This window comes from Genypterus blacodes, unplaced genomic scaffold (assembly GCF_046128005.1).
Source record: "Genypterus blacodes isolate CSIRO-AG114 ecotype Tasmania unplaced genomic scaffold, CSIRO-AGI_Gbla_v1 ptg000111l_1, whole genome shotgun sequence".
Taxonomy (NCBI): Eukaryota; Metazoa; Chordata; class Actinopteri; order Ophidiiformes; family Ophidiidae; genus Genypterus; species Genypterus blacodes.
The window spans coordinates 4,458,621-4,471,746 of NW_027466915.1; the positions used below are offsets into that span (position 1 = coordinate 4,458,621).

The 13,126-nt window shown below is 42.1% G+C and overlaps 2 protein-coding genes across 2 annotated transcripts; both read left to right on the top strand.

Annotated features, from left to right (window-relative positions):
• Positions 1 to 3,913: 3,913 nt before the first annotated feature.
• LOC143009172 (collagenase 3-like) lies at positions 3,914 to 7,128 on the top strand. The gene is made up of 7 exons (XM_076161186.1): positions 3,914 to 4,002; positions 4,589 to 4,741; positions 5,225 to 5,350; positions 5,482 to 5,613; positions 5,703 to 5,867; positions 6,466 to 6,566; positions 6,986 to 7,128. Exons 1-7 carry the CDS (start codon positions 3,914 to 3,916, stop codon positions 7,126 to 7,128), a joined length of 909 nt encoding a protein of 302 aa, XP_076017301.1.
• A 1,216-nt stretch (positions 7,129 to 8,344) lies between these two features.
• Positions 8,345 to 11,632, top strand: LOC143009276 (collagenase 3-like). Its single transcript, XM_076161354.1, has 10 exons — positions 8,345 to 8,477; positions 8,724 to 8,971; positions 9,071 to 9,219; positions 9,369 to 9,497; positions 9,607 to 9,768; positions 9,887 to 10,010; positions 10,129 to 10,262; positions 10,366 to 10,525; positions 10,612 to 10,715; positions 11,388 to 11,632. Exons 1-10 carry the CDS (start codon positions 8,379 to 8,381, stop codon positions 11,495 to 11,497), a joined length of 1,419 nt encoding a protein of 472 aa, XP_076017469.1. The 5' UTR covers positions 8,345 to 8,378; the 3' UTR covers positions 11,498 to 11,632.
• Positions 11,633 to 13,126: the final 1,494 nt, after the last annotated feature.

Genomic DNA, 13,126 nt, shown 5'->3' on the forward strand with positions numbered 1-13,126 from the left:
CGCACCACTAGGCTGAAGGACAGCTTCTATCACCGGGCCATCAACTCCTAACACTTACACCAACACTTAAACCAACACCGCATACCAGATAACCTGCTGTCTGCACCTTAATACTTTCAACTTCATCTTAAAAAAAAATCTAGAACCATATTCCACCTTATTTAGTTTACACCATATATAGCTTTTTACTCCTTCAAATTGTTGTCATACTGTTGTACAGTTGTCATACTTTTGTTTGCACTTTTACTGCTGAGTCGACCTGGACCCTCCTCATCATAACCCATTCATTGTATTGTGAACCCTGTGTGAACTATACATACATTACATTACATTACATTACGGTCTTTTAGCAGACGCTTTTATCCAAAGCGACTTCCTATAAGTGCGTTCAACAAAGGTAGATAAAAGAACTTCAGGTCACTAGGAATCGTAAGTGCATTTCCTTCCAAAACCAACAGCTAAGAGCATAACTAGAGCTAGAGTAGAAATGCAATAAGTTCGGTACCAAGATGAATGAGAAAAAAAGGACAAATTAGAAAGGACAAATTAGAAAACAAATAAGTGCATCAGAAGAGTTAGGACAAAATAGGTTATGTCCGGGTAGTGTTTCTTGAAGAGATGGGTTTTTAGCCTGCGGCGAAAGATGGGCAGCGACTCCGCTGTCCTGACATCAGTCGGGAGATAATTCCACCACTGAGGTGCCAGAACAGTGAAAAGTCGTGACCGTGTCAATTGGGCGGAGGGGCCGCTGAGCGCTGGGGCAGCCAGCCGCCTGGAGGCAGCAGAGCGAAGTGTGCGGCCGGGGGTGTAGGGCTTGACCATAGCCTGGAGGTATGAAGGAGCTGTTCCTTTCACTGCCCTGTAGGCTAGCACCAGAGTTTTAAACTGGATGCGAGCAGCTACAGGGAGCCAGTGTAGAGAACGGAGAAGGCTAGTCGTGTGGGAGAACTTGGGGAGGTTGAACACCAGACGAGCAGCAGCTTTCTGGACGAGCTCCAGAGGTCTGATGGCGGAAGCCGGGGCGCCAGCAAGGAGGGAGTCGCAGTAGTCCAGGCGGGAGATGACAAGAGCCTGGATCAGCACCTGCGCTGCCTTGTCGGTGAGGAAGGGACCAATCCTCCGGATGTTGTAGAGGAGGAATCTGACAGAATCAGCTGGGTGTCATCAGCATAGCAGTGGTAGGAGAAGTTATGGGAGTTGATAACAGAACCGAAGAGATGTTGTGTAGAGGGAGAAAAGAAGAGGGCCCAAGACCGAACCTTGCGGAACCCCAGTGGTGAGCCTACGTGGCTTCGAAACAGAACCTCTCAGTGTTACCTGGTAGGAGCGACCTGTCAGGTAGGACGCGAACATGGAGAGTGCAGAGCCCGAGACACCCATTCCCTCCAGGGTAGAGAGAAGGATCTGGTGGTTCACCGTGTCGAATGCTGCAGAAAGGTTCAGGAGAATCAGGACAGAGGAGAGAGAGTTCGCTCCAGCAGTTTGGAGTGACTCGGTCACTGCCAGGAGGGCCGTCACAGTTGAGTGGCCCACCTTGAAGCCGGACTGGTGGGGGTCCAAGAGGTTGTTCTGGTGGAGGTACAGGGACAGTTGATTGACGACAGCACGTTCAAGAGTTTTAGATAGGAAGGGTAGAAGGGATACCGGTCTGTAGTTCTTGATGTCTGAAGGGTCAAGAGTTGGTTTCTTTAGAAGGGGAGTGACTCTGGCAGTCTTGAAAGCAGAGGGGAAAGAGCCAGACGCCAAAGACATGTTAATGAGGTGGGTCAGGTAGGGAAGAAGATCAGGTGCAGCAGACTGAAGGAGAGAGGAGGGGACAGGGTCAAGGGAGCAGGTGGTGGGGTGGCTAGATGTGACGAGGTGAAGGACCTCCTTAGCGGAGAGGGGAGAAAATTGACAGAGAGGGAGGTGGGGAGGGATAAGAGGGAGAGGGTGGTAGAGACAGGACAGCTGGGGGGTGAGGGAAGGAAGATCAGATATGGTTAACCTTCTTGTCGAAGAAGTTGGCGAAATTGTCAGGGAGGAGGGAGGAGGAGGGACGAGGGGGTGGGGGATGGAGGAGGGACGAGAAAGTTTCAAAGAGTTTTTGGGGTTGGAAGAGTTAATACATATGACAAAACAAACTTGAAACTTGAACTACATACAAACATACATACATACATACATACAATGTTCCTTCTTCCATTTGATGCCATGTAATATCCAGAATGTATGCTTATCTAAAACCAACTTTACAGCACACTGATGAAATCCCAAGGGCATGTCAGTTGATGTGTAGTCCCACACTGCCATCTATGGATCTCAAAAGTTAAGTTTACATAAGTCTTAATATGTTCTTCAATCAATTATTATTTCCTGTAATATATCATGTTATCGTATTCTTTTTTAATATATATTTTTTATTGAAGAAAGCATTTGACATGACACAGTTATGGGACATTTTGGAAGGATTTTGATACAGAAAGCGGGGGGAGAAAGAGAAAAGGAAGAAGGTTGTGTATTTATTTTTATTGTTGTTTTACTTTTTTCGAAGTGAGAGCCAGAGATAGAGAAACGAGAGCTGAGACCTTGAAGCAAAACAGGCAATGTAATGTTCAAGTAAATTGAAACAATAGGTTGACAGACAGGGCAACAGCAGAAAACCACAGCTGCCCAACGTTGTGTAAACATGACAGTGGTGTGGACGCGGAGGCCTGGATGATGTCAGCGTTGTTGGTTCGATGATCTCATAGATACAGTTTTTACAGTATGATGTCAAGTGTTGTCGTATCTTGCTATCACATACTGACTGTGTTGTCCTTCAGTTTTCTTTTAACAATTAGGCTTAGAAATATGATAAGTATCATTACGTACATTACTCAATTACCATTATGATCAGCAGTGGAAGCACTAATCCTAGTCTGGATCAGCCTCAAAATATAAATATCTTTGTATTAAGATTAAGATTAAGATACTTTATTCTTGTCATGTTGCATGCAATTCACAGCAATCACATGCAATTGATATTTGTCTTGCACCCCCTACATATCACACACACAAACACATGCACTACAGCCATTCTACACGCCCGTGGAGCAGTTGGGGGTTCGGTGCCTTGCTCAGGCACCTCGGCAGTGCCCTGGAGGCAAACTGGCAAATCACCAGCTACCAGTCCATTCACTTGGTCCATACGGGATTTCTGAAATCCATATGTATCTTTTGGAGCTATGAGGTAGAGGATTAACCTCAGCTTTTGTGTCACAACAGCACAGTAATTTATATACACACCTCATAAATTCAGAATAATTCTCAAATGGCTCATCACTTGAGCTCAATATGAAATCTGAAACTGAAACTTCAGTTCCTGGTTGCTAAAGTACCTGTTGTCTTTGGTTGTAGTGAGTGTGTGTGGGTGCGTGTTATGTGTGTGTGTGTGTGTGTGTGTGTGTGTGTGTGTGTGTGTGAGACGATTATTGTAGTGAACATGTTATTCCACACACAGTCTATATTCTGTGCCCGTTATGCTTCCTATGGATATATTGTCAAATCTGAAATATCTGAAACCTTTGACTCGCAATATCCCCAATTGTTTGTTTCCCCTTGCCATACACTTGTAACCCTGTCTTCGACACACACACACGCACGTGCCCACACTCACGCACACAAACACACACACACACACACACACACACACACACACACACACACACACACACACACACACACACAAATACACACACAAATACACAAACAAACACATAGTAGCAGTCAGTATGTTCAATACTGTCTTAGATAATTATCAGCAGGCTTCAGGACACAGACACACAGACACACAGACACAAAGACACACACACACACACACACACACACACACACACACACACACACACACACACACACACACACACACAAACACACACTTTCACACCCAAAAATGCAAGCTAAGACCCTGAGAATGCTCAGCTACAGCAGGACCATCCGGGCCTCTCGGCTGCACAAAGTCTTCCATGCTGCGTGGAAGCTGTGGGCTAATGTTACACCAATCAATTTTCGTAAGAGGAGCAGGAGAGAAGCTGACATTGTTATCTCCTTCCACAGTGAGGGTGACCCTGACCCTGTGCTCTGTTATCACTATGACAACCTGCCACACACCTGTTGAGCAATCTACAAGAAGATATAAGAGACCCAAGCTACAGTTGTCCCAATTCAAGTTTGAGCAGGAAAAAGACTTCTAAATAAAACATTGAATAATTTTGTGTACCCTAAAACATTAATATAATGTACATAGTTAACATTTTATGTGCACAAAATAATCAAAACAAAATAAATATGGTGTAGAGATCCATTGAAAAATGTCCTTAGTCTGGTGGCCCTACAGGTACAAAGACAACTAAAGTGATTTTACAGAAAACAGACCTAAATATTTGCACATATTTCATTTTTTCCTGAATAAATCTCAAAAAAAATGTAAATCTTTCACTCAACATATAAACACACAATATAAGACAGATTTTGTGGCCTCTGCATACCATTTTTTCTTGACCAATGACATTCTGACAAATTAACCTCAAACATGATAGTCTCCATACAACTTGTTTTTCTTCTATAGGTTTCAATGGGTGCATGGGTTTGGCCATGCTCTTGGGCTCCCACACTCCTCTGACCCCGGGGCCATCATGTACCCAGTGTACAACCTTGTCCCAAATTCTGACATTCAGCTGTCCTTCCAAGATGTTGAAGACGTTCAAAACATGTATGGTGAGTCAAAAGGCACATACAACTAGCTCTTACATTACCAGCAATACAATGCGGCTGCATTGTGGACAGCCTCTCCCAGCTTCGAATGTTATTTATACCTCAATATTGACTTAAGCTTTGCTCCTAACTCATTCATTATTTAATTGTCTCATATCTTTAATGCACATGTCATTGTAATTTCATTATACTCCACTAAGATGTGCAAGTATCTAAGACTCACACACAGAGCCCAATGTTTCATTAGACCGACACATGTTGCAATATGTTGCACTGGATGTCATCAAGATTTTTAATTCCTATAGTCCTATGTTATCTTCTCATTGCGGACACATAAAACATCCGATCCGTAATTTACCGTTTTAAGATTTTAAAAAGATATCCTGTATATACTTACACATTTTCAATAGAGCTTATCTGATGGTCACAAGTCTGGTTCATTTTTGATCCTGTTAAGACAGTGTGTGATTTCCTTTTGTTGCTCAGGTAGCAATCCCAATTTTGCCTCACTGTCCTTGAACAATCCTCCACCAAGAACACCTGACAAATGTGATCCAGATTTATCTTTTGATGCTGTGACAAATTTACATCGGGAGGTTGTGTTTTTCAAAGAAAGGTATGTATATTGTCCCAGTATATCCACTTAGAGGGTGACAGGTACTATGGCTGCTCACCTGATCTCTCCCTAACACAATGGCTCTTGGACTTGCTGTGGAATTTTGGAAAATGTTGTAATAACTTTTCCAGATTTATGTGGCGAAAACATCCACAGTTTGATGAAACAGGAATCACTCTGATTAGCGGCCTGTGGTCAGACAGCATTCCTGCTTACTTGGATGCTGCCTATCAGAATGTGGAGGATCATTTCATTGCCTTTTTTTAAAGGTAATCTATTTTAAAAGAGCACAATGAGTTTGAACTGAATGTCGACTGAATGTGACATATGGCTGAGACACTGGTGTGTTTGCTTCAGGTCATCAGTACTGGATGATGAGGCAGTTAGACCTCATGGAAGGTTTTCCAAGAAACATCTCTGAGTTGGGTTTCCCCTCCAGAGTGAAATCCGTGGATGCTGCTCTTCACTTCCGTAAAGCTCGATACACTTTGTTCTTCACTGGAAATGAGTGTTGGCGGTATTTATGATTCCACACTGGCTGAGTACTCTTGAAATGTTTCTGCTATTATTTGCTTATATGAACCGGTCTGAACATACAGCGTATGAATATCTGGATCTAGGCTAAATTGCATGTGTTGAAAGTCAATAGAATACATGTTACTGATTGTCTTTTCACTCAGATTAGCATGTCTGGAGAAATGTTGAAATATCCCCAATGTTGCTCTGGACGTTTATTTGCCTACAGCGAGACCAGGAAGTATCGCCTCATTCGTTTCCCTGTGGCGGTACTTAATCATAGCGCTCCTTTTCCAATCCAGCGCCCCGCCCCCTCTGCAGTAGCTCTGTGCCCCCCACTTTGGGTAAACAACCATAGTACCTCTTACTCACTGTCCAATACAGTTACCACATATCTCGTTGAATAAAGCAGAACAGCATGTCCTCATTGCTTTGGTTCTTTGGATATATGTCATCATCTGTGGTTGATCAGCTGAAGATCAGAATAACTGCTGATGTCATTAACGAGAGCTGTCATTGTGGAATTATACTGTATGCAAATCTCCAATAGAAAGGGATCTACTGTGCATTTTATCATTTCTTATCTTTATGATGTTTAGGTATAATGAGGAGCACAATAAAATGGACGAATCACCAACACCTATAGAGGAGAAATTGCCAGGAATTCCCACTCCCCTAGATGCAGCTGTCTCATATGAGGGTACTACCTTGCTCCCTTTGGTTTAAATGGCATATAAATTTAATTTATCTGTACTGCAATTGAGACAAAAATGCACACTAAGTCATATACAGGTATGTGAATGCAAACAATAGGATTCCTTTAATCAGATTGATATCAAACTTTTAACCCAAATATGACATTTCAGTGCCACTGGGTAGATTTCTTAGGCCAGGATTACATTTAACATTAATCATACATACATGTGTGTGTCTGTGCATTATGGCTGCCACACATATCCTGTATTTGATTCTCTGCATGTTCTCAGCAGAAGCCATGATTCGTCGGGTACAAGAGCCATCAGGAATTTGACAGACGTAACACAAATGTTACACATAGCTCCTTCCTTGGCATTACTCAAAGCCCAACACATGCTATTAATAAATCCCCTTTGCCACTAGGATATGTGTACTTCTTCAAGGGAAACGTCCAGTACAAATATGACAACTACATCAAACACTTCATCTCCTCTGGACCGGCCAATGATCTGCTTGAATGCAAGTCCGACGCTGACAATGAAGTATTGTTAAAGGAGAATTATTAATGTTAACCATCAAATTATAGGTTTCTGTGTAGGTTAATGGTGATGATGATGAATGTGTATGTGGTGTGTGTGAAAAATACCCTGGAATAACCGCAATGCGTCAAATTACAAACTGGTGACTGATGAATAATCAGGAAGTGGTTACAGATGTCGGTCTGTGCAGTGTTGTAATGATGTACCCACATATCAAAATATCACTTTGTGTTGTATTGGGTTTGCTTTTACATTTCGTCTTACAAATATGTTAATCTGTAAATATTAAATGTATATTTTCTTCAAAGGCTGGTGCTATGTTTTAGATTTAAGGCATCATTTACAGCTTTTCCTAAGATGGGACCTCTGCATGCAGATACTGTGGATCTGCATGCAGAGGTTATCCAGATCCAAAGTCAGGATCACAGCCAGTGTTTCCTCCTTGTTCCTGCTTCTTCCATTTTTCAAAACAACTTATCACATTTTGCATCAATTGATTGATGGATTTGATATCCTGAATGAATCTGAGCTGCATGGGTTACATTTGCACCTGGATGGGCCTCACTGAGAATCCAGCACATGTATATTATATGCGGCAAACACATCTGGATACTGATCACATTTAAGTACAAGGTGTAAATTGGGCTTAACTTTTTCAATTATTTGTGATTTTAAATGTCTTGTAATTATCAACCTAAATATTAAAACATCATCATATACAGTAAATGTCTTGATGAACTGTAAAACGTCGCACAGTTTTGATGCAAAACTGGATTAAATAGTAAATAACAGCTCTTGTTGACTGCAGTTGCTGTTGTTGGCAAATGTATCTGAGACAATACTGAATATTGCAAAACCATGGCCAACTTTAACTTTTTTCGAAGAAAGGCAGAGAGCCAGAGGGAGAGAGAGAAAGGAGAACTTAGACCTTGAGGTAAATTAGGCACAAGTACAAGTAAATTGAAACAGCAAGAAGCCATGGCCGGCGAAGGTTGTGGGAACATGGGAGGCAGATTTGAAATAAAAGGGTGCAATAGAATCAGTACACAAATATCTGATTCTCGAAAAATTTCCAAACATTAAAATCACAACAAGGTGATATTTACACTATCTTGTTTGGGAAAGAGTTTTGTCGGTGAGCAATCAAAGCCAAACGTCCTCTTCTGTCCATAAAAGGGACATTTCCTAGTAGGTAATTACTCAACACTCCCAGTCTCCGGCCTATAAAACCCTGCAGCCTTCAGCACAGAAACACAAATCATCTTGAACAAGGAATCATGAAGACTTTCAACTTGTGTGTTCTACTTAGCCTGGCAGTCACAGCCTACTGTGTGCCAGTATTACAACCTACTGTGCAAGATGAACATTTTGCAGAGGTAAGTGCTCTTGCTTGCAGTCTCATGTATTATTTGTATTTTGCAATTATAACATTATATGAACTTGTTATGTTGTGTTCTATATCATGATATTTAGTGATGTGTTCTGTAGTTAATACTAAATGTCCATAATGTAGTTGATTACAGCGCATAAAGTTTGCCCTTCTTCCTTCCTCTTGTGCAGCTGATAATATACGAATATACATGTATATATAATATAATACTGTCTTTAACTCTTTCTCGCAGAACTATCTGAAGAGGTTCTTCAACCTTACAGAGCAGACGGGTCCAAGATACAGACGAGACATCAGCCCGGTGATCAGGCAGCTGAGTGAGATGCAAAGATTCTTTGGTCTCGAGATCACCGGGATGCTGGATACCAACACCATGGAGGTGATGAAGAAGCCTCGCTGTGGCGTCCCTGATACCAATGTTGCCCATTTCTCTACCTTTGGAAACAACTTCAAGTGGCAGACAAACAGCCTCACATACAGGTGAATGCGCAAAACCAGGATTGCACGAGGGAGAACCTCTTTATTCTTACAATTCAATTAGTATTTGTTTTCTTACATGATTGTGTTTGTGATCTATAGGATTGAGAACTATACTCCTGACATGTCCCAGGCTGAGGTAGATGACTCCATAGCAAAAGCTCTGCAGGTTTGGGCCAAGGTCACTCCTCTGAGATTCACAAGGATCTATAGCGGCACAGCTGACATCATGATCTCCTTTGGTCGCCAATGTGAGTATAACATTTTCAGCATGAACACACCACACACCAGCTTGTAAGTGTTTCTGCCTCTTCAATTATATTAAACACAGCACACATGAATATACATCATCTGGACCTAGAAGTTCTATCCACTTACTTGAATCTGCTCTTGTGTATAGATCATGGTGATTTCTACCCCTTTGATGGCCCTGGCAGTATCCTTGCTCATGCCTTTGCCCCGTCCCCTGGCATTGGAGGAGATGCCCATTTTGATGAAGATGAGACATTCACCTTCCGCTCCGACACAGGTGAGTTTTTTTTAAGTTTGAAACATTATGTCACAGACAAATGGAGTTGGTATGCTGATGAAAATGCTCTTCACCAAAACGCCTAATGAGCTGCATTTTTCTGCTGCAGGCTTTGTCCTCTTCATTGTAGCTGCCCATGAGTTTGGCCACTCCCTGGGTCTGACTCACTCTACTGACCCCGGTGCGCTCATGTACCCTACGTACACCTATAGTAATCCTGAAACCTTTGTCCTGCCTCGGGATGATGTCAATGGCATCCAGTCTCTCTATGGTTAGTACAAATTGGCAAATACCTGTACAAATGCTGTTACAGCACTGTTACATAACATGCGTTTCATGAATGGCAGGGGTTTCTAAATATTTGGTTTCTGATTTTATTCCACCTCCAGGTCCAAACCCTGATCAGGATCCCCTTGCACCCCTTCCCCCCACTACTCCCGACTCCTGTGACTCCACCATGGTCCTGGATGCCGTTGCTAGCCTGCGAGGAGAGATGCTCTTCTTCAAAGACCGGTGAGCTAGTAACATTAACAACAACATCCAGACATTGTAATGTAAAGTTAATCAGGGGTTGTTTCTAGCCCATAGAAATGCTGGCCTGTATACTTAAAAGTGTTGTTTGTGTTTTCAGCTTCTTCTGGCGTAGTTACCCTCAGAGCAACACACCTCAGCAGAGTCTGATCACAAATTTCTGGCCCAGTGCACCTGTCAACATCGATGCCGCGTATGAAAGCAGACAATCAGACAACGTCATTCTCTTCAAAGGCATGTGTTATCTACATCTACAGTGCCTGAGGCTGAAGCCGTTTCAAAGTCTACATTCGTAAGCTTTATACATCTGCTAATAAATCTTTTCTTATCTCTACAGGTCGTCAGGTCTGGGCTTTCTCTGGCTATGACCTTGTGCGTGGTTATCCCAAAACACTTTCCAGTTTTGGTCTATCTCAAACCGTGAAGAAGGTTGATGCTGCCCTCTATGACGTTGACTCTGGCAAGACTCTGCTCTTTGTCGGCACCGAGTACTACAGGTATGTTTTATAGTCTATTCTTTAGCCTAATATCTGTTTAGTTTACAAGCAGTGAAAGAGTCTAATTATTGTCTCTGTTTGTTCAGTTATGATGAGGCCAGAAAGACGATGGATAAGGGATTCCCCAAGCGGGTGGATGAAACCTTCTCTGGTCTGACTGGCAAGGTGACAGCAGGTTTCCAGCACAGAGGTGAGCAGCATTTTCGAGCTGTACTAAGAAAGTACAAAAAGTACGGAAAATGAAAATGAACGAAGTCTATAGGACCTAGATCACCAACAGGTGGACTGCGGCCCGGATCCGGACCCAGAAACCGTCCCATACGGAACCTGACCTACAGCCAAAACAGTGGTTTAAAACAGTGATTTTCAACCACTGTGCCGCAGCACACTAGTGTGCCGTGAGGGACCATCAGGTGTGCCGTGGGAAATTATCCAACTTCCCTTAATTAGTCCAAAAAAATTGCCTGCATGCGGCTCTTTGTCGGCTGACGTGCGGCTCGGCTCCAGCTGGAGTGCTCACTGATTTTTGTCTTGGTGTCCATCATTTTCATATTGTAAAATAAACATCAGAAATGCATTTGCTATATTTGACAATATTAATTCATATTTTGTCATCTCGGGATCTTGAGAGATGTCTTTAAGTAACATTAGAGTGTTATAAGAGTGCATGGCTCCTTTAAGAAGAGAGATGCAGGTATCGCAGGTATATGATTCCCCCCACGGTCATACGTGTGTCCCTGATCGTCCGGACCTTTGCTTCAACACATTCTCTCCAACTGGACCTCTTCTCATTTCAGTTGAATACCTCTGCTATAGGATGTCTTAAAGTCCCAGCAGTCAACCTTGTCCCTGTGTCTTCCAGGCTTCACCTACATCTACAGTGGACCCTTAATGTTTGAGTACAGCCTGAGGAGTGGGACGTTGTTCCGTGTGCTGAGGAACAGCTACTTCTTGCGCTGCACTAACTTCTAGAGCATCTCACCGCCTGAGTCAACTAAAAAACCACTGTGAATGACAATGAATATACCAGAGAGACCAAAGTGTTAAAATTAATAATATATTGAATCAATTCTAACAACATTTTTACATGTATTGGTTTTTATTCTATTTATTTGCCCTTGCTGAGCACATCTGAAGAAAAATATACATTTTTTATGATGTAATCTATTTAAAAAATGATTTATTTATTTTTATTTTATTTGTTTGCTGTTCATTGTGTTACTTTTGTTATTGCAATGATCATAATAAGACATTGATGCATTCCTGTGACAGTGATTTCTACACTGCTGCTGCTTGTTGTATTGTATTGTAAGTGTGTCAAATCAACAACAATTAGGGAGTGTGATTAAATAATCCAAATAAGATATTCTGTCTTCGTGAGCTTGTATATGATCATCAAAAGGATGGATGATGGATGATGGAAGATGGCTAAACCGCAAACCTGCTTACACAAATGTGACATGATATTACCATAAACACGCTGTGGTACTTTGATCACTAACAAATAAGAGGTATTACATTAACAGACACTCAAAAATACACCTTAAAGCAGTGGTCTCCAACCTTTTTGCCTCTAGAGCTACTTTGACAAAATAAAAGTGTCCGAGAGCGACTCATGTTTAACATTATTAGTAACATTTATCAACATCAACATCCACCCAAACCAGCTGAATAAGCGTCTTTTGTGGGAACATTAACAAAATGTTGATACACAACACTCAATTCAGCAACATGAGCTTGTTTTTTTCTGCATACATTTTCAGTGTGTCAAACTCACACGAATAAATTCACATCATATTGATCTCGTAGAAAACAAAGCAATGTTATTACTTATTTTACTATTTTACCAATACCATACCTTTCATATTTCACCTTTTCTGTCTGTCCACATATCAGTCACAATTTCCCTACACATTCCCTGTAATTCTGGGAATCCCCTGTAGTTCCCATATCATCTGTACTTCACATGCATTCAGTCTGTTCTGATGTTAGTGAGATGACAGAGAGTGTGGTACTATTTTCGTGAGGAAATGAAATAGTTTTGGAATGTTCTTGCAGTGAAGCACATTCTCTTTCGTACAGGAATGTTTTTTTCCAGAGTGTTTTCCTGTTTGGAAGAACATACACTGGATTGAGAGCCTGTGTGGAGCTTCTATGTCCCAACAGTTGTGGAAGCAGTGACAGTAGCAGGCACGCTAGTCTGCCTTTTTTCTTCCAACTGAACTGTTGGATGCAGTTCTCATGTCTGTGAAGGTTTTTTGAGGATCGACATGACGGCTTAATTTTGCCTTTATGTTGTCACAATTGTTAAAATGTATCCAAATGCTGCTTTTTCCAGCTGCCGCTCATCATTTTGCGCTCTACACTCACCGCACTTCTCTCTCCCTCTCTGCTTCTCTCTGTCCTGCTCTGTACCTGTAGTAGACCATCCGCACGCCCCAGCCCTCCCTGCTTGATGTCTTCACTTGAATTGGTCGAACGGCACAACATCAGTTCAAACGTTCAGTCCTCTCTGTACCATTCTGTCTTGTATAAAGTTGCAGAAAAAATAGAAACGTACCTCGGCAGCCGGCTCCCATCGTTCACCTAAAAGAGCTTAAT